Source organism: Phascolarctos cinereus, unplaced genomic scaffold (assembly GCF_003287225.1).
Source record: "Phascolarctos cinereus isolate Bilbo 61053 unplaced genomic scaffold, phaCin_HiC Scaffold_4;HRSCAF=312, whole genome shotgun sequence".
NCBI lineage: Eukaryota > Metazoa > Chordata > Mammalia > Diprotodontia > Phascolarctidae > Phascolarctos > Phascolarctos cinereus.
This window is the reverse complement of record NW_027555847.1, coordinates 168,441,551-168,460,413: the sequence shown is the minus strand read 5'-3', so window position 1 is coordinate 168,460,413 and position 18,863 is coordinate 168,441,551. Positions and strand designations below refer to the sequence as shown.

At 36.9% G+C, this 18,863-nt stretch overlaps 1 protein-coding gene across 2 annotated transcripts in view; it reads left to right on the top strand.

The window, feature by feature from the left end:
* GRIN2A (glutamate ionotropic receptor NMDA type subunit 2A) overlaps window positions 1-18,863 on the top strand; it is a 474,506-nt gene that overhangs the window by 400,008 nt on the left and 55,635 nt on the right. For both annotated transcript variants that reach the window (XM_020972554.2, XM_020972553.2), the window contains exons 8-9: window positions 683-912; window positions 14,577-14,737. In XM_020972554.2, the coding sequence (XP_020828213.1) occupies window positions 683-912; window positions 14,577-14,737 (391 nt within the window). The remainder of the gene's footprint in view (window positions 1-682; window positions 913-14,576; window positions 14,738-18,863) is intronic.

Here is an 18,863-nt window from a genome sequence, read left to right as displayed (position 1 = left end):
TCTTATATACTTGTTCATAAACATTTAATTAAGCACTCTCTGCCAGGAAATGTGGGGCACCAGGTATTAAAAAGGTGGAAATGAAGTAGTCTCTGTCTTCAAGGATCTTATGTTCTACAGAGATCGCATATTTTACTCATTATTATTGCCATTTTTGTTTATAGCAAATTTTTCTACCAGTCTGTTAGTTTCTTAAGGTCAAGAACTATGCCTTTGTATTCTCCCACCCACCAAACCCTGCTTCCTAGGCACCCAACACAGAGCCTTTCACAAAAAAAGGACTATAGTAAACTGGTAGATGGATTCCAGATGCTGGCTGCATTGTTAACCTTTAATACAAGGATTCTTAATCTTATGTTTGGGGTGTGTGTGTGTGTGTGTGTGTGTGTGTGTGTGTGTGTATGTGTGTGAGTGTATGATGAAGATCTGTAGCAGTCTGATAAGGCTTATGGGACTCAGAATTTTTTTTTTAATAATTGAAAGAAAGCTAAATTGCAGTTAGAAATTTGTGCAAATGTAATTGTTTCTTCTCTTCAAGTTTGTGAGATCTAGGTGAAGAATCTTTGTTTTAATGTCACTTGTTATTATAGTATTGTCTTTAGCAGAAAAATTGACTCATAATTTTCGTACAAAATTTTGAAAGATTCTCATGATGCATTTTCTTTTTCCAAATAATTTTCAGCTCCTCATGGGCCTTCTTTTACTATTGGAAAAGCTGTATGGTTACTCTGGGGCCTGGTCTTCAATAATTCTGTGCCTGTTCAGAACCCAAAAGGGACCACCAGCAAAATCATGGTGTCTGTTTGGGCCTTCTTTGCGGTCATATTCCTGGCCAGTTACACTGCCAACCTGGCTGCCTTCATGATTCAAGAAGAATTTGTTGACCAGGTGACTGGCCTAAGTGATAAAAAGGTAGGTGGTCTCCAGTGAATGTGTTTTGTCACTAGTCCTTTCTGTATGACTTAATCTAATAAGATGATGCTTCTGCTGCGGCAAAATGAATTTAATGAAATATGAGTAAGTTATGTGAATGCCACATATCTATCTGGACCTGCCATATACAATGCTATTGTTGTTTTTTACCTGGATAAGAAGATTTCATGGATTGAGATCTTCTAAGATAAATGCCATCCTTCCCTCATCCCCCTCATTTAAAGACAGTTTCCAAATAGAGTAATAATAACCCAATGAAATATTTATATAGTGCTTTAAGGTTTGCAAAGAACACACACACATGCACACACACACATTATTTCATTTGATCCTCATAGCAGCCCTGTGAAGTAGGTGCTACTATCCCTATTTTACAAATGAAGAAATTGATGTTAAAAGAGGTTTTGATTTGACCATAGACATGCAGCTAATTAAGGTCTACGGCAGGATTTGAACTTAGATCTTCCTCCAGGCTGGTGCTCTAACCACTGGGAAGTCCAGCTGTCCAGTACTCCTTGAGATCTATATAAGCTGTTCAATGATAATGCTTCATGAGTGTTAGTGGGTATAATATCCACTACAGGTTGGATAATGACATTTTGCCCTTTGAATGGCATTGTGCATAGTGAAAAAAAAACCCCCAAAAATACATCAGACCAGGAAAAAAAAGAGATTTGGGTTGTAACAACAACAACAATAATGATAGCTAATATTTATTTAGCACTTACTATGTCCCGAACACTGTGCTAAATGCTTTACAATTATTATTTCACTTGATCCCTCACAACTGCCTTGGGAAGTGAATACTGTTAGTGTCCCTATTTTACGGAAGAAGTAAGTAAAACTGAGAAATGTTAAGTGACTTGCTCAGAGTCACACATCTGGTAAGTGTCTGAGGCAGAATTTAAACTCAGATCTTCCTGACTCCAAACCCATTGCTCCATCCACTGTGCCACATTGCTGTAATTATAGTTAGAGTTCCATCATTAACTAGCTATGTGACCTTGGCCAAATCACTTTCCCTTTCTTGGCCTCATTTCTCTCATCTATGAAACAAAGGAATGGGACTCAGTGAACACTAAGGTTCTTTTTGGTTGTTTCCTATTTACCTTTAAATCTATCCAAATCTACATATCTAGCTCTTTCCTAAACAAACTCCTCATATTTAGAAGAAAGAAAAAGTAGGTTATGTTTACCACAAAATCCTCAAGTTGCACCAGGAAACTCCTCCTCGGACATTGGCTCTAGAAGCTTGGGCAAATCATTAGCCTTGTTCAGTAAGCTGTAATTTCTGCATATTCAAAGTGAGCACAAAAACACCTGTTTGAGGGTTTATCAAACTGAAATGTAATGAGGGTAGAGGAAAAGCTTATGAAGTTTTAAGTGGCTATTCAGAAGTATTCATGCAAAGGAAGAAAAGAAGAAAATGAGGCTGCCACATTTTTGAATTTTAGGCTTGGGACACAAAAATGAACTGGCTGTATGCTCATCAACTTCACAGCTTTAGGAATGCCAATGTTTGCAGTCACATTGTGTATGGATCATTTGGTTCTCTTCATAAAATCTTACTAGTCTTGCAGAATTCCTCTTTGCCATTGATGTATCTGTGCCTCATTTACATGAATCAGCAAAGGTCTTGATAGAAAGGCAGTCATTAGTCAGCAATACTTACTGCTGCTCACACATTGAACAAAGTGCTAAAGTAGATTGCCATGAGGCTATAGGGAAAGGGAGGGAGACCTCAACCTCTAAAGAGAAGACAAGAGACTGGAACTGGAGGTACGCATTTGGTAAACACCTGCATAGCCATGGCAACTGAAGGCATAGGAACAGATTTCCTTAAGTGAGTATGAAGAAAATAACAGAAGATTAAGAATTGAGCCTTGCAAGATGCTTATGAAGAGGATACAGAAAGTGAATGAATAGAGAAGACAATTACTCCATTTATGACAACAGTGTCATGTGATATAAAGAGAAAATTTCAGGAAGAAAGCATTAAAGACTGATTGTTTAAAAAATAGAAGGGATGTGTATTATATATACACATACACATATACATATATACACACCCATAGATGTATATATACACACATATATATGACATATGTATGCTATTTAACTCTCATCTCTCTCCCTCCCTGTTCCTCTCTCTCTCTCTATTTCTCTCTCTCTCTGTCTCTCTCTGTCTCTCTCTCTGTCTCTCTCGTCCTCAATATTTATTACCCAAGTCAAAATCCTTTGGAATTCAGGTATAAGGTATGTTATAGCTTGTGGGAGAACTAATTAGAACCCATAATAACTTGACTGTCCTGCTGTGACTTAAGAACACCTAACAATGCTTGCTGTGTCCTCTTGAGATACAGATCCACTTCAGTGCTCAGAGGTGATATAAGGGAAGTCGATAGATCTTTTAATTAAACGTGTAATACCATTAAATGAGCAATGGAATCCACAGCATAAATAAGTTGAGTGCTCCTCTAAGTTTAATAGCAGAGGTACTGAGAAGGCCTGTGAAATAAAAATCTATATTGAATCAATTTATTTTAATTCTATATACAAGTGGTTTCCTCAGTGAATACCTGAGTAAAAAAAAACACGTTTGCTGTCTATTTAAATCACACAAAGAGTTTTTTATAAGTTTTTTTTTTAATTGGATAAATAGTTGTAATTAAAAAAAAACCTTCCATTCAAGTATAGTGCCTCACCATGGTGTGGCGGTAACTCTGGCAAGTGAGTTTCTTCATCTGTCTTCCAGGACTGAGATTGTTTATTGCAATTATTCAGAGTTCAGTTACTCTTTCCCCACAAAATACATTTTATTCCTGTCTTCGGTTTTTATATCAACTATAGGTCCCAAAATATCTTTCTCCACTCCCCCTCTCAGAGATTCTTCTTTTGAGAGAGAGACAGAGACAGAGAGACACACAGAGAGACAGAGAAAGACAGAGAGGCAGACACAATTAGTTAGTTCAACAAATCTAACCTAAGCAACACATTGAAAAAGTTTGACATTATTCTGTGTTGTTCTATACCTGCCATATCCAAAGATAATCCTCCACCTCTGCAAAAAAAGTGGAGATATATTGTGGGGTGGGGTGGAGGAAGAACCTTCTCACATCTCTTCCTTTAGACCAGGTTCAATCATTCTAATTTACAGCCTTCCTTTTTGATTGTTTAGTTCTTGTTCATTCCTCTTCCATTGTTGTAATCACTATGTATAGTATTTCATGGTTCTACTTATTTCATTTTTGTTTCTGTTCATAACAGTCTTCCCATGTCTCTCTGTATTATTTCTTCCAACAGAGTAATATTCAGTTACATTTATGTAACAACTAGTTTAGCCATTTCCCCAATTAATGTGCATCTACTTTGTTTCCTGTTCCTTGTTACTATAAAAAAGTACTGCCATAAATATATCAGTTAACATAGAACCTTTCTTTTTTGTTATTGAATTCCTTGGGGGTAGCAGTGGGTGTGTGAGTCAAAGGTATGACATTTTAGTTGTTTTGCTCTATAAAAACATCAGATTCTCAATTTTGGTCTCTCTGTGCCTCTCAAGAATGAAAGAATGCGTAGAAATCCTAGGGAGGTGAGTGCTCCAGAAATAGGTACAGTCATTCCTATTAAATTCCTAGCTAATACCAATAGCAGACAGATGGGTAATTTGAATAAGTATGTAGTATAAATCTTTTGTAGAGAGGAGTGGAAAGGTATTCTGGACAATCATCCATTATTTATAAGAATTTCTTATACCTATATCCTGGTCAGTTTTATTTAAAAAATAACATCTTTTGTCTTTTATACATAATTCAGTCCATTAACACTGTGATTCATTTATATTCCTATAGATTTTCTTTCAGAGCCTTTTATCTTTCAAATAAATATTGTGAGGCAAAAGACAGAGTTTTGAATCTGCTAGAATGTGTCCCAGGGCCTGGCAAAGTAGCCCAACATAAAATCTTCAAACTGCAAGGTGCTTAGAGATCATCTAGTTCAAATTCTCATTTTACAGGGGAGGAAACTGAGGCTCAACAAGATTTGTTACCCATAAGCTCCCCCACCCCTTTTCAATAAACTTCAGTGGCTCTGTATTGCATCCAGAATAAAAAAAAATAAAATCTTCTATTTATTTTTTAAAACTCTTCATGACCAGATTCCTTCTTACCTTTCCAATATTCTTACATCTTATTCCCCCTCATGTGCTCTGTGATACAGACACACTAGTATCCTTGCTGTCCCTTGAGCATGTTAAACCATCTCCTGACTCCAAGCAATTTCACTGGCTATTTTCCATGACTGAAATGTTCTTTCTCCTCATCTCCATCTCCTGGCTTCCCTGATTCCCCACAGCTCCTAGCTAAAATCCCATCTTCTCCATTGTTTTTTAGTAGGCAGCTTTTCTCATCTCCTTGTAAGCAAACGCTTTGCCTCTTTTGATGATCTCCAATTTATTTGTTCCTACATAGTTATTTGAATGTTATCTCCCCTATTGGACTGTGAGATCCTTGAAAATAGGACTGATTTTGCCTTGTTTTTTGTATTTCCAGCATTTAGCACAATGCCTGGCATATGGTAGGTACATAATAAATGCTTATAGACTGACTGAAATACTTTTCTTTAAGAAGTGGAGAGGGCCTAAGGGAAACCTTATGCCAGAAAAAAGACCTTTAACATCTAAATAAATCCAACATATTGAAACAACAAATGTGGCTTTACATAAGAGATCAAGATAGCCATTGGCTTCCCCAACTCTAAGGATAATTAGAATTAGAATTTCGCTTAAGAGGTTTTGTGGCCAGGGGGTGATTGGGAAAATCAGAAAGTCTTTGCCATTTTTATGCAGGTGAAATCAGGGGGTATGGGCTGAATCAAGTGGCCTCTGAGATCCCCTCCTACTCTAAAATTCTGTCATTCTGTGACTGAGCATGGGCTTGAAGAAAAAAGTCAGAAGTCAGTAGTCAGCCTAAGAGGTATTTGTAAAATGGAGGAGAGGACCTTGTTATTCATCTCTTTGATGGCCTACCAATTTGATGAGGTGGGGAAAATATCAGTGGGTCCAAAAACTGTCTTGACTCTTTCAGTGAGGCTGTTTACATGTTTCTGCAGATATGTAAAGCAGAGGGAAAGAAAGGAACATTTTAAAAGCTATACAGTAACTGTAGCAGATGGGGACTGGAGTGGAAAAGCACTCTGTCAAATAGGCCATCTTCAAATGTCTTGGGAGATTGGAAACGGCTGCTCCAACAACCAGATTTATGAAGAGAAGCATTACCTTGGTGCCCCAGAGGAGGCAGCTGTTGTCGAAACAAAGCTTGGCTTGGTTCTCACCCACTAGCAGTGATGAATTAGGACACTGCTTGTAGGAATAATAAATGCAAAGAGCATTTCACTGTTGCTACACAAAGGTGAAGCTTCCGGGTGGTGTCTCTGGAACAATGAATTCCTATTTCCTGAAATTAAGGTGCAACTCTTCATAAGGCAGTCACACATCTAATTTAACAGAAATTATTTTCAAAAGAAAATTTTAACTAAGCTTGAAAGTGTGCTGATTTTTAAACTGAAAATGTTTAAAGTTTGTTTTCATTTTTATTTCTTTTCTTTCCAACGCAGATGCTTTGAGTGAAGCTTACATGCCATAGTGGAATTCTTGGAAGGAATTGGTCAAATCAATTTGCATCTTTATATCTCTGTTTCTTCATCTGTAGAATGAATACCTTGGACTAGATTATGTCTAAGGTCCCTTATAGCTTAAACATACTCTGACTTTATAACTTTCCTTTTATAATTATGTCTACTTTATAGAACTTTCCTAGAGCCTCGCTTTTCCCCTGGGGGGAACTACCATTGAGATCTTTCCTATTGGAGATCATTTTTGTATAGAGTAAGCCTGCTTTATTCCCAACTCAGATAGATAAATCTAGATGGTCTAGGGGGCAGATAGAGTGTTGAACTTGGAATCTGGAATACCTGAGTTCCTAATCCTGCTTCAGACACTTACTAGCTGTGTAATGCTAGGCAAGTCGGTGAATTTCTCTCAGTTTTACTTTCCTCAACTGTAAAATGGGGATAATAATATTGCCTACCTTATGTTGTCATTGTGAGGATCTGATGAGATAAATTATGTAAAACACTTTTCAGACCTTAAAGTGCCATAGATATTCTAGGTAATCTTTATGTAAGCTAGCTTAACCAGCTTTCATATTCTATAGCTAGAACTTTAAGCAGTGATGACCACCTGGGGAAATTTTTTTTTGGTGAGAAGGGGATGGCAAGGATGCAGAGGATAGTGCCACTGTAAGTGACATTGTACCAGTAAAGTACATGAGAATCTCCACAGACCCTGGTCTCTGTAGCTGCAGGGTTTGAGAGGATGAGCAGGCCCCTGAAATGAGATGTTATTTAAGAGTCATTCTAGTGTTGGTGAATCAGTTATAGTTGTAATAGGAGATACAGGGCTCTGGACTGCCAATGTCAAGAATCAGACACTGATGGGGGCAGATGTTTCACTCTCCCTTTAACAAAAAATATGCCATTTTCCCATTCACTCTATACTAGTTACAGCTCTGACATAAATATTATGGGTAATCCTGTGACTTTTGTATCCACACAGTGTATTTTGATCACCTCTTGAATCTTCATTATTGGTATTTTGGGGGTTCCTCATCTGTGGCTGTATCCATTGGTAGAAATAGTAGGTGCTTCCTCTAGTCCTGTCTGTACTACCATTCATTGACTTGCATTTCAAAGGGATTGACAGGTCAGATTACTGAGCTTCTTCATATTTTTTAATCATTTTTTACTAATAAATCAATGTAATTTAGGGCAGTCTACACCAAATCTGTTCCCTTGAAGCCTTCCACTGAAAAGTCCAGAGTACATTAGCTTGTTCATGTTTACTTGACTGAAGCTATGACGATTACAGATTATTTTTAAATTAGAGGTAAATGTGACTTCAAAAAGGTCCTATTTTTTTTTTTCTGTGTGAGTTATTAAGCCTATATTTTTGAGCACCATGGATCTTACTAAGGTGGTCCTATAGTATTCTAGGGCTTGATTTCATCAGCACAATGTCATCCCAGAATGGGAATGTTTGGAGGACCTCATCACCTACGAGGAATCCCTTCTCTCTTACGAACTTCACAGGACAACTTACATGAAAGTCGTAAACACTTTTTTGGTACAAGTCTCCCAATTTCGTGTCTCAGTTGATACTGATAATGAGATCATTGAACAGCCATCTATGTTGTCACATCAAGAAATTTTGCATGATATTTTGCATAAGACTACATGAATGAGATAAAGTGAAGAAGAATTAAGAAGCCTCTTGATGAGGGTGAAAGAGGAGAGTGTAAAAACTGGCTTGAAGCTTAACATAAATAAAAATAAAACAAAACAAAACAAAAACCTAAGATATTGCCGACTGGTCCCAACAATTCCCGGCAAATTGAGGGAGAAGAAATGGAAACAGTGTCAGATTTTATGTTCTTGAGCTCAAAGATTACTGCAGGTGGCACTGTAGCCATGAAATTAAAAGATGCTTGTTCCTTGGGAAAAAAAAAAGCTATGGCAAATCTGGACAGTATACTAAAAAGCAGAGACATCACCTTGTTGACAAAGGTCTGTATAGTCAAAGGTATGGTTTTTCCAATAGCAATATGTGGCCGTAAAAGTTGGACTATGAGGAAATCTGAGCATCACAGAATTGATGCTTTTGAATTATGATGCTAGAGATGACTTTTGAGAGTGCCTTGGACAGCAAGAGGTCAATCAGTCATTACTTAAAGAAATTAATTCAGACTACTCATTGGAAGGTCAAATATTGGAGGTGAAGCTTAAATACTTTGGCCCCATAGTGAGAAGATGGGATGCTTTGGAAAAGACCCTGATGTTGGGACAGATTGAAGGCAAAAGGAAAAGGTGACAGCACAGGATGAAATGGATAGATAATGTCATAGAAACAATTAACATAAACTTGGACAGACTTCAAGAGATAGTGGAGGATAGAAGGGCCTCGCGTGCTAATGATATATGGGGTCATGAAGAGTCAGACATGACTGAACAACTGAACAGCAACATGTGAATGGGAGAGACATAGATGAAGGACAGTCTTGAAGACTGCATTTTGCTCTACCAAAACAAATGCTTTTTTGCATTTGTTGATAAACAGTAGATGCATATGGATCACATATTATCTGTTATCTTTTATTCAGTTTTGTGAGTGCAAAAATGTAGTCTGTTATAGGAAATCATAAAAAATCTATCTGATCCCTTCTCATATTTTCATTCATGGTGCTCTTAATTCATGTATAGATTTTTCTGATAAAGATTTTATATGGAGGAGAAAGTAGGCATATCATGAAGTGAATAAGCATTTATGTAGCACCAACTAAAAAACAGGTACTGTATTAAATGCTTTTTACAAATATTATCTCATTTGATCCTCACAACAACCCTACAATATAGGTGCTATTATCTTCATTTTACAGTTGAGGAAACTGAAGCAAACAGAAGTTAATTGATTTGCCCAGGGTCACACAGCTGGTATGTATCTGAGATCAAATTTGAACTCAGATCTTCCATACTCGGGGTCTAGTGCTCTATCTACTGCACCACCAGCTATCTCTGTATGGGTCCCTAGTTACTAATACAGCTACTGATTTTTTTTAAATAATAATGCCATATAACCTTTTCCATTCTTTTGGAGTTTTCAATATCTACATCTTAGTACTTTGATTTTACGTTGCATCCAGCTTGTATTTCCTGTGTGTATATTTGGTGAAGTCCAGCTGTTCTCGACTGCATTTTCTTAAATGTAATTGCCATATAGAACCCTGTCCACAGAATTATCACAGTCAAAATGTGTTTGTTCCTTAGTTGTCAATGATGAGACGAGATTACTACAGAACTGTCAGATGTTTCATCCGACACTTGTTTTTTTCCCTTTCCAAGTTCATATTAAAAATGTTCTTGGTATCATTGTAGTTTAATTGAGTCTTCCAAGCTTCCTGTGGACTTGTTTCCCTCTCTCCTGCTTATCTTTCTTTGTAAAATTATATTGCTTGTAATGTGCAATTATGCCAAACGTTTTACAAATGAGCTAATATTCTAAATTCATTACACCTTTGGATACCAAGTCTGTCTTCTTGAGGAAGAAATCAAGTGTATGTTGTCTGGGACAGTTTCTGAGTGCTTTGGCCTCTTCACTGTTACACTTATTTTCTATTAGCCAAACATATGAGAGTTATCATAATCCATATATCTTTAATTTTATCTATTTCTCTTTTTTAAGCTCCATTGTGTAATTAGGTCAGCCTGGAATGTTTTAAGTTAGGATTTTCTCATCTTGATATTTTCTCCTAATTTATGACTCTGTTTTAACTGAACAATGAGCTGACTACATACGGACAACTGATTCTGAAATGGCCCCCACGTTGGTAACTAGTCATTTTTCGTCAGATATTCTCAATTTTTTTTCTTTCTTCTTTCTTTCTTTTTTTTTTTTTAAATTTTTTTCACTGTTGTTTTAGTAATGACGTGTCTAAGGACAATCCCCAGGTAGTTTAAGATCAAGATTAGAATGAAATGAGCCATAGAAGATTCAGCAGTTAACAAAACATTTATTTAGCCGTGCAGAGGAAGGATATTCAATAAAGGTGTTCAGCTTTCTTGCCTCTGAACTGCCGTGGTGATCTGCTGATCAAGTATCAGAGTCCAGCTGGAACTCTTTTTGACTTTTCGTACTGAAGCAACTGGGAAACCATATCAACAGCTTTAGCTTGAGTCTTCTCATCCAGTTAGATCTTCAGGACAGTTCCAATTCCTTTTAAGAAAAAGACTAAGGGCAGCTAGATGGCACAGTGGGTAGAGCACTGGCTCTGGATTCAGGAAGACCTGAATTCAAATCTGGCCTCAGACACTTGACACTTACTAGCTATGTGACCCTGGGCAAGTCACTTCACCCCATTGCCTTGAAGGAAAAAAAAAGACCTAACTTGTATGAAGCAAAGCCTTAGTATATTTCTCCCATGTATATAACCATAGTTATGTATAGTGCCTTTTGAAAGATCTTCTTTAAAAATTTATGGTATACATATATGTTCAAGGATTTTGGATGATTTATAAGCCTTTGGGCTCTTTCATTTCCTATTGTAAAATTACATATGTGTATACATATATATGTGTATATATATATATACACACACACACATATGTACATACACACACACACACACACATATATATGCATAGACATATGTGTAATACATTACAAATTATGGGTGATGTATATATCTTCTACCCTGTGCCAATATGCATACAAGTTTCAAATTATATTTTGACTAGATTTGGAGAAGCTTGTCAAATTTTTCATAGAATGTCCCTACTTACTCATTCTCCACAATCAATATTGATGTATAATCTGCCACTGTTTTCATGATGGTTTTATCTATGGTTATCATGAACTTGGTAAGTTGAGGTAAAAAAAATATTCATAAAATGTTATTTATTGCTTTGGGGTATCTGATGAAATCAATTGCTTTATATACTCATATATATATATGTATATGCAAACATACATAAATGGATGTATACATAAATGTATGTACGTACGTATCAGAAATTTCCTATCCAAGTGACTGTGCTACCCTTCAAAGTAGTTACTTTAAGAAATTGTCCGCTTATTCAAGGATGCCCAAAATGTGTTCATAATTTGTACATTGTCTTCAGTCTATGATAATTTTTTGGATTATGCTCAGTGGTGACAAATCTTCATCTTGTTAGGGTAAATTTGCTTTTTGGAAATAACCCAAAGACATTTGGAGCCAAGTCTGATGAAGTAGGTAGTTGATCTAAGCTCTATAAGTTGGCCCCCAAAATGTTATGTAACTAGAAAGTAGCAGAAATTGATGATTCTGTTGGGTGGCTGTGAACTTTTTTTTAAGGCAGTTCTAAACTATTATTTTTATACCAAAATCATCATTTTATAATTGCTCCTACTTTGTCACAATTTTTGAATGGCTAAATATTTGTTAAGCAAAGGAGATAGCTGACCCTTTAACATAGCATCAGTGCATATGTGATCAAAACATTCTCTACTATGGGAGCAGAGTTCCATGAAAACAAAAAATAGAACTTGTCTTTAGATATGTTGACTTTTTTGTTTTGTTTTGTTTTGCTTTGAGAATATAGTCCCAGGTTTACTAAGTTCTTGGGAGACATTCTAAAATATATTCCTCATATTTTTTTAAAGCAATTAACTGATTTAGGAAGTGGAGGTTTTAAATACTACGATAGCAATGCCTTGATGTTAACATAGTGCTTTTAGGTTTTTATGAAGCACTTTTGTGTCTAGTTTATTTTATCTTCACAAAAGAATGTTGTTTATATCCCATTGTACAGGTGAAGAAATTGAGGCTCAGTATGATTAATCAACTTGTCCAATAGTTAGTGACTGAGCTGAGACTAGAGGCATGAAGTGGTAGGTGTAGTTAAAATACTATAGTAGTAGTAACAACATAATTCCTCATCATATTTATGTGAGATTCGTAGGCCTTAGTACAATTTTGAGCTAAAGGCTGAAACTACAGTGGCTTTTGGGATACCCTATAAATGCCATAATACCAGATGTCATTTATTGGGTACCCAATACATATGCAGCCCAATGTTAGCCATCATGTGGCATTAAAAGGAAGGAATGAAGGATGGAAAAAATAAAGGAAAGGAAAAAGAAAAGAAGGAAGGAAGGAAGGAGGAAAGAAAGAAAGAAGGAAAGGAAGGAAGAAAAAGAAAGAAAGAGAAAGAAAGAAAGAGAAAGAAGGAAAGAAAGAAAGGAAGAAAGAAAGAAAGAAAGAAAGTAAGAAAGAAAGAAAGAGGAAGAACACAAGTCATTTCCCAATTGATAAATGTGGAAAATATATGAATAGGCTGTTTTCAGATGAAAAAATCAAAGCCATCTATAGTCATATAAAAATGCTCCAAATCATTACTCATTAGAGAAAAATGCACATTAAAACAACTCTGAGGTGCCACCTCATACCTATCAGATTGGATAATATGACAGAAAAGGAAAATGATAAGTATTGGAGAAGATGTGGGAAAATTGAAACACTAATGTACTGTTGGTGGAGTTATAAACTAATCCAGCCATTCTGGAGAGCAATTTGGATCTGTGCCCAAAGGATTATAAATCCGTGCATACCCTTTGACCCAACAATAGCACTTCTAGGTCTGTAGGTCTGTGAGAGAGAGAGAGAGAGAGAGAGAGAGAGAGAGAGAGAGAGAGAGAGAGAGAGAGAGAGAGAGAGAGAGAGAGAGAGGAGAGAGAAGAGGGGGAGGAGGAGGAGGAGGAGGAGAAGTAGAAGAAGAAGAAGAAGAAGAAGAAGAAGAAGAAGAAGAAGAAGAAGAAGAAGAAGAAGAAGAAGAAGAAGAAGAAGGGGGGAGAGAGAAAGAACCCATTTATAGAAAAGTATTTATAGCAACTCTTTTCTTGTGGCAAAGAATTGGAAATTGAGATGTCCATCAATAGGGGAATGGCTGAACAAGTGGTGATATATGATTGTAATGAAATACTATTTTGTGATAAGAAATGATAAGCAAAATGATTTCAGAAGACTCTGAAAAGACTTACAAAACTGATAAAAGGTGAAGTGAGCAGAACCGAAGAGCATCGTCCACAGTAACAGCAATGATGTACTATGATCAACTGTGAATGGCTTAGCTATTTGCAGCAATACAATGATCCAAAGACAATTCTAAAGGACTCATGATGAAAAATGCTATCCACCTACAGAGAAAGAACTGATAGAGTCTGAAGGTAGATTGAGCATACTGTTTTTCACTTTCTTTATTTTTTTCATGTGTTTTTTTGTCTGTGTTTTCTTTCATGACATGACTACATGGAAATATGTTTTGCATGATTGAACATGTATAATCTATATCAAATTGCTTACACTCTCAGCGAAGGGGGAGAAGATGGAGGGACAAAATTTGGAACTCAAAACTTAAAAAAAGAGGAATGTTAAAAATTGTTTTTACATATAATTGAGAAAAAATAACATTATTTTAAAAATATCCTGGAAGAAAACCTCTAACAACTAACAAGGAAGGAAGCAAGGAGGAAGGAAGGAAATGGAAATAAGCATTTGCTAAGTGCCTATTATGTGCCTGGAATTGTGCTAAGTACTTTACAAATATATCATTTGATTGTCACAACAATCCTGAGAAGTAAGTGCTATTATTATCCCAATTTTACAGTTGAGGAAACTGAGGCCAACAGAAATATAGTGATTTACTCAGCTAGTAAATATCTGAAGCTGGATTTGAATTTGAATATTTCTGACTTCAGGCATAGAGTTCTATCCATTATGCCACCCCTCTCCATTAGGGCACTCTGTTCTAGATGAGAAGGGCAAAATTAGTACATAGAGTAGAACAGAATATATAATCTAGTACTAGTTATTAAGGTGCATACCAAAGAGAAATATTATGACAAATGAGCTGGGCTTATAAGGGGTACACAGGCCTTGGCTAAATTCAAAGCAGCCCAGAGAATATAGGTAATGGTTCTTATACTTGTGCTGATTAATGCATTTGTGTGTGTTCATACTTCATAAGATGTAATCCAACTTTGTCTTCTCTTCCTTTAGTTTCAGAAACCTCATGATTACTCCCCCCCTTTTCGGTTTGGCACAGTTCCTAATGGGAGCACAGAAAGGAACATCAGGAATAATTACCCTTATATGCATCAGTATATGACCAAATTCAACCAGAAAGGAGTCGAGGATGCTCTGGTCAGCTTGAAAACCGGGTAAGGATGCTTGATACTTCTCTCCCTCCCTCCCTCCTGAAAAGTGGCCAAGAAAATGGGCATACTGACTGCACTGGGGGTCCTGATGTTTATCCGTTCCTTAGTGGGATGGGGAGGTTGATCACATCAGGCTCCCATGGAGGGCTATGTTGGTTAATCTGACATGTACCACATGCCCCCCCCCCCAGCATCATCTAAAAGCTCATCCTCAGAGGTTGAAAATCTAGACAACTGGTGATTTCTCAAACTGATAAAGAAGTTGGTCATGGTTTTCTCTTAAAAAAAGATTCCATGTGTCGAATAAATCCTATTGGGAATTTAACCACCACGGATATATTAGAAAAAAAAAAAGACATTCCATCTTTAAAGAAGAAGTAACTTTGTGGTGTGGAAGGGTAGAGGGATGTTAAATGCTATAATAACAATAGTAATAATGCTTGATCACATGGAACGTAATAATATCTGATGTCATCATCCTTTCATATCTCATGTGTGTGTCTATTTTTTCTGAGTCAAGAGATCAATAGAAAGTGCACAGGCTAATAGCAGTCAATGAGAAGGCAGTAGGGGGGAGGGAGTTAAAACAACCAATCAACAAGCATTTATAAAACAGACAGTGTACCACGTGTACCAGACAGTGTACTAGGTACTGATTTCAAAGACAAAAGTGAAAAAATCCTTACACAGAAGGAGCTTAACATAGGTATACTGCCAATAACAACAAGTGACAGATGCTAGCTTGACAATAAGAATAAAGACAGATAAATTATTTTTAAAGTAGACATAAAAACTCAAAAAGCCTAGCAGTCTGGAGCAAACAGGTCTACACACACACACACACACACACACACACACACACACACACACATAAACACACACAAATCCAAGAGCAATGCCACGTTGACAGTGTGCTACAGATGTGGGAAAAAAATAATTGGGCATGAAGGCAGAAAGCCTGGGTTCTGGTGTAGGCTCTAACACTAGTTGGTAACATGGTCAAGCCTCAAGTTTCCAATGTGTAAAATGGCTGTAATAATATACACTTTGCCTCACAGTGTTATTATTAGGGAATGAGTGCTATAAAATTTAAGATCATATATAACAATGAATTATGATGTTCAGAATGATGAACTTGAGTCATCAAGAAAAAATTGGACAGATGAAAAAAGTGAGTTGAGGTGTAGAGTCCATAGTACTTGACATATAATTAGATATGAGGGAAACACTCCATCAAAAATGGTTATTTTTCAAAGGTTGCATTTTCATTACCCAGAAAAGATCACTTCTATTCCCTGACAGTGCTGGATACAGGGGTATGATTGCCTCTTCTTGTCTCCTTTTAATAAACATGCCCATTGTACTATTAGTTTGAGATCTGCTCCCAGGCTGCCATGACCAGGTCTCTGAATCTTTCTCCAAGGCTTCTTTTTCAATGATTTTGTCATTTCATTTCCTCTTTCAGTACTGTCTTTGATAAGTCAGTACTGGCTAGGGTCAAGGCATCAGTTTAGTATGTGAGGCCTCTTTTTCATCTTATGTTCATCCATCTACTTTGGTCTTTACTGATTCATCTTTTAATGACACTTTGGACTTGCCCTGGCTGTGATTCTATTTCATGCTGCCATTTGATCAGTAACTGAAGTTCAGCACTTTGGACAGAAGATAAATGTAGGCTTGGGTGAAAATAAGATGCCTGTGTCAATTCCTCCCCTACCAAAACAAACACAAACAAACAAAAAACAAAAACAAAAAAATCCCAAACATCCAGAGCCTTCTTCCTGTGTAGTTTGTTTGTTGTGTTAGAGACCCCGAATGCCTCTGCTTGCTGTACATAGTAAAGAGGTTACTCTCTGCATGGCTTTATTTAAAGCCTCTTCATGACAGAGCAAAGTAAGGAGGATAGACTAATGGAACCCATCTCTAGCAATAAAAGGTACAAATAGTTTTCTGGAAACAACATAGATTGTTCTGGTTTAGCCATTTTTCAGTCATGCCCAACTTTTCATGACCCTATTTGAGGTTTTCTTGGCAAAGATACTGGAGTGATTTGCCATTTCCTTCTCCAGCTCATTTTACAGATGAGGAAACTGAAGCAAACAGGGTTAAGTGACTTGCCCAGGGTCACACAACTAGTAAGTGTCTGAGGTTACATTTGAGCCTCAGAACACTATCCACTGCACCACCCAACTGTCCTAACATAGAATGACAACATCCATTTTTTGATGGTCTTGGCAGATGGCATATTTACTTATGCTCCCAACATTTTGAATAGTGCCCTGTTTCTGTGAGTCCAAACATTCAAGCTTCAGGAACACAGAATTTTGCTTTGAAAATTAAACCTGTAAAAAAAGACATCTATAAAACTCACTTCAGATTTGGGGAAAAAAATCCAACTATCCCTCAGGAATTAAAGGAGGACAATTGTGAGATCAATCAATCAATCAATAGTTATTTAACATTTTCTATGAGTGAGACAGCTAGGTGGCATAGTGGATAGAGTGCTGGATGTGGAATCAGGAAGACTTAAGTTCAAATCCTGACATATACATATCAGTTGTGTGACCCAGGGCAAGTCACTTAACCTTTCTCAGTCTCAGTTTCCTCATTTGTAAAATGAGGGTAATAACAGCAGCTACACTATAGGGTTATTGTGAAAAATCAAATAAGATAACATGTATAGTACTTTGTCATTCTCAAAGTGCTATATAAATACTGGCCATGATAATATAGATGATGATAATGATGATATGATAGCGTGGTGATGGTGGTGATAGTGATCATATCTGTAACTCTCATAAGCACTGGAGATTCAAAAGAAAGCCAAAATTTCCCTCAAGATATTTGCTAATAGGGGAAACAGCATGTAAATAAATAAGCACATAAAAGATTCATAGAGGATAGACAGAAGATAACCTTAGAGAAGATCCTAGTAGCTGGTGTGGCATGGAAAGGCTTCCTACAGGAGGTAGCATTTGAGTTGCATCTTGAAGGAAGTCAGAAGTTGATCCACTAATTCTCATAATGTAGAACAATTTGTATTGGTGATGGGTCTGCTTATCCATCCCACGCCCCCAAAGACCTTCTGATCTTCTGCTCACTTCCTGGTTGTCATTTCCTTCTTAATCTCCATGTGTTATTTCCAATTGAGTACCCATAAATATCTTCAACCTTTTTATTTTTTTCACAAGACACTTCTCAGGAACAGGGCATGTATTAAGCACAATGGGCAGTGTTTCCAGATGGCTATAGCATACCACATGATTGGTCCAAAGGCTCTTTAGGAAGTTGGGGGAGTAAGATGGACTACATCTACCATCTGTTCCTGAAGTGTCATACTTCAGATTTCCTAATCATTATCAACTCAAACTCAGCAGTCATTGATTTAAAATACTTTTAGAGTGGGGAGACTCAAGCAATGCACCCTTCCTACTCCACCCACACTCCCATGCTCTCCGAAAGAATGGCAATATCTCCAGAGCCATCTGCTGGTTAGATTAGCAAATCAGGGTCATCAAAACAGGGAAATCTTGATTTTTTTAAACTTTGTAACCATACATTATTTCCATCCTCTGTTTATTAAAAAAAAAATGCCAAAAGCTTGAAGAAATCCAGCAAAGAGTAACTTGCAACCTCTGAAGTAGACATAACCATTATCACTGCTACCATCACCACTACCACTACCATATCATCATCATCATCATCATCATCATCATCATCATCATCATCATCATCATCATCTACTTTTGAGTAGCCCTAATTGTTAGGATTTTTCCCTTTGAATTGAGTCTTCTTTATGCCTTCTACCTCTTTGCTTTTATTTCAGTCATGTGGAACCAGGGATGTGCTAGTGAATGTTTATTGAGAAAGAGACTGAGATAGAGAGCGATGCAGAGACAGAGAAAGACACACAGAGAGATACAGACAGACAGAGACACACAGACAGACAGACAGACACAAAGACCAAGAGATAGCAGAGAGAGACAAAGAGAAAGACAAGGAGAAGGAGATAGAGACCCAGACAGAGGAACAGAGACAAAACAAGAGAGAAAAGGTACAGAAACAAGGAAAGACAAAAACAGAAAGACAAAGATAAAGGAGAAAATAAAGAGATGGGAGAGACAGAGAA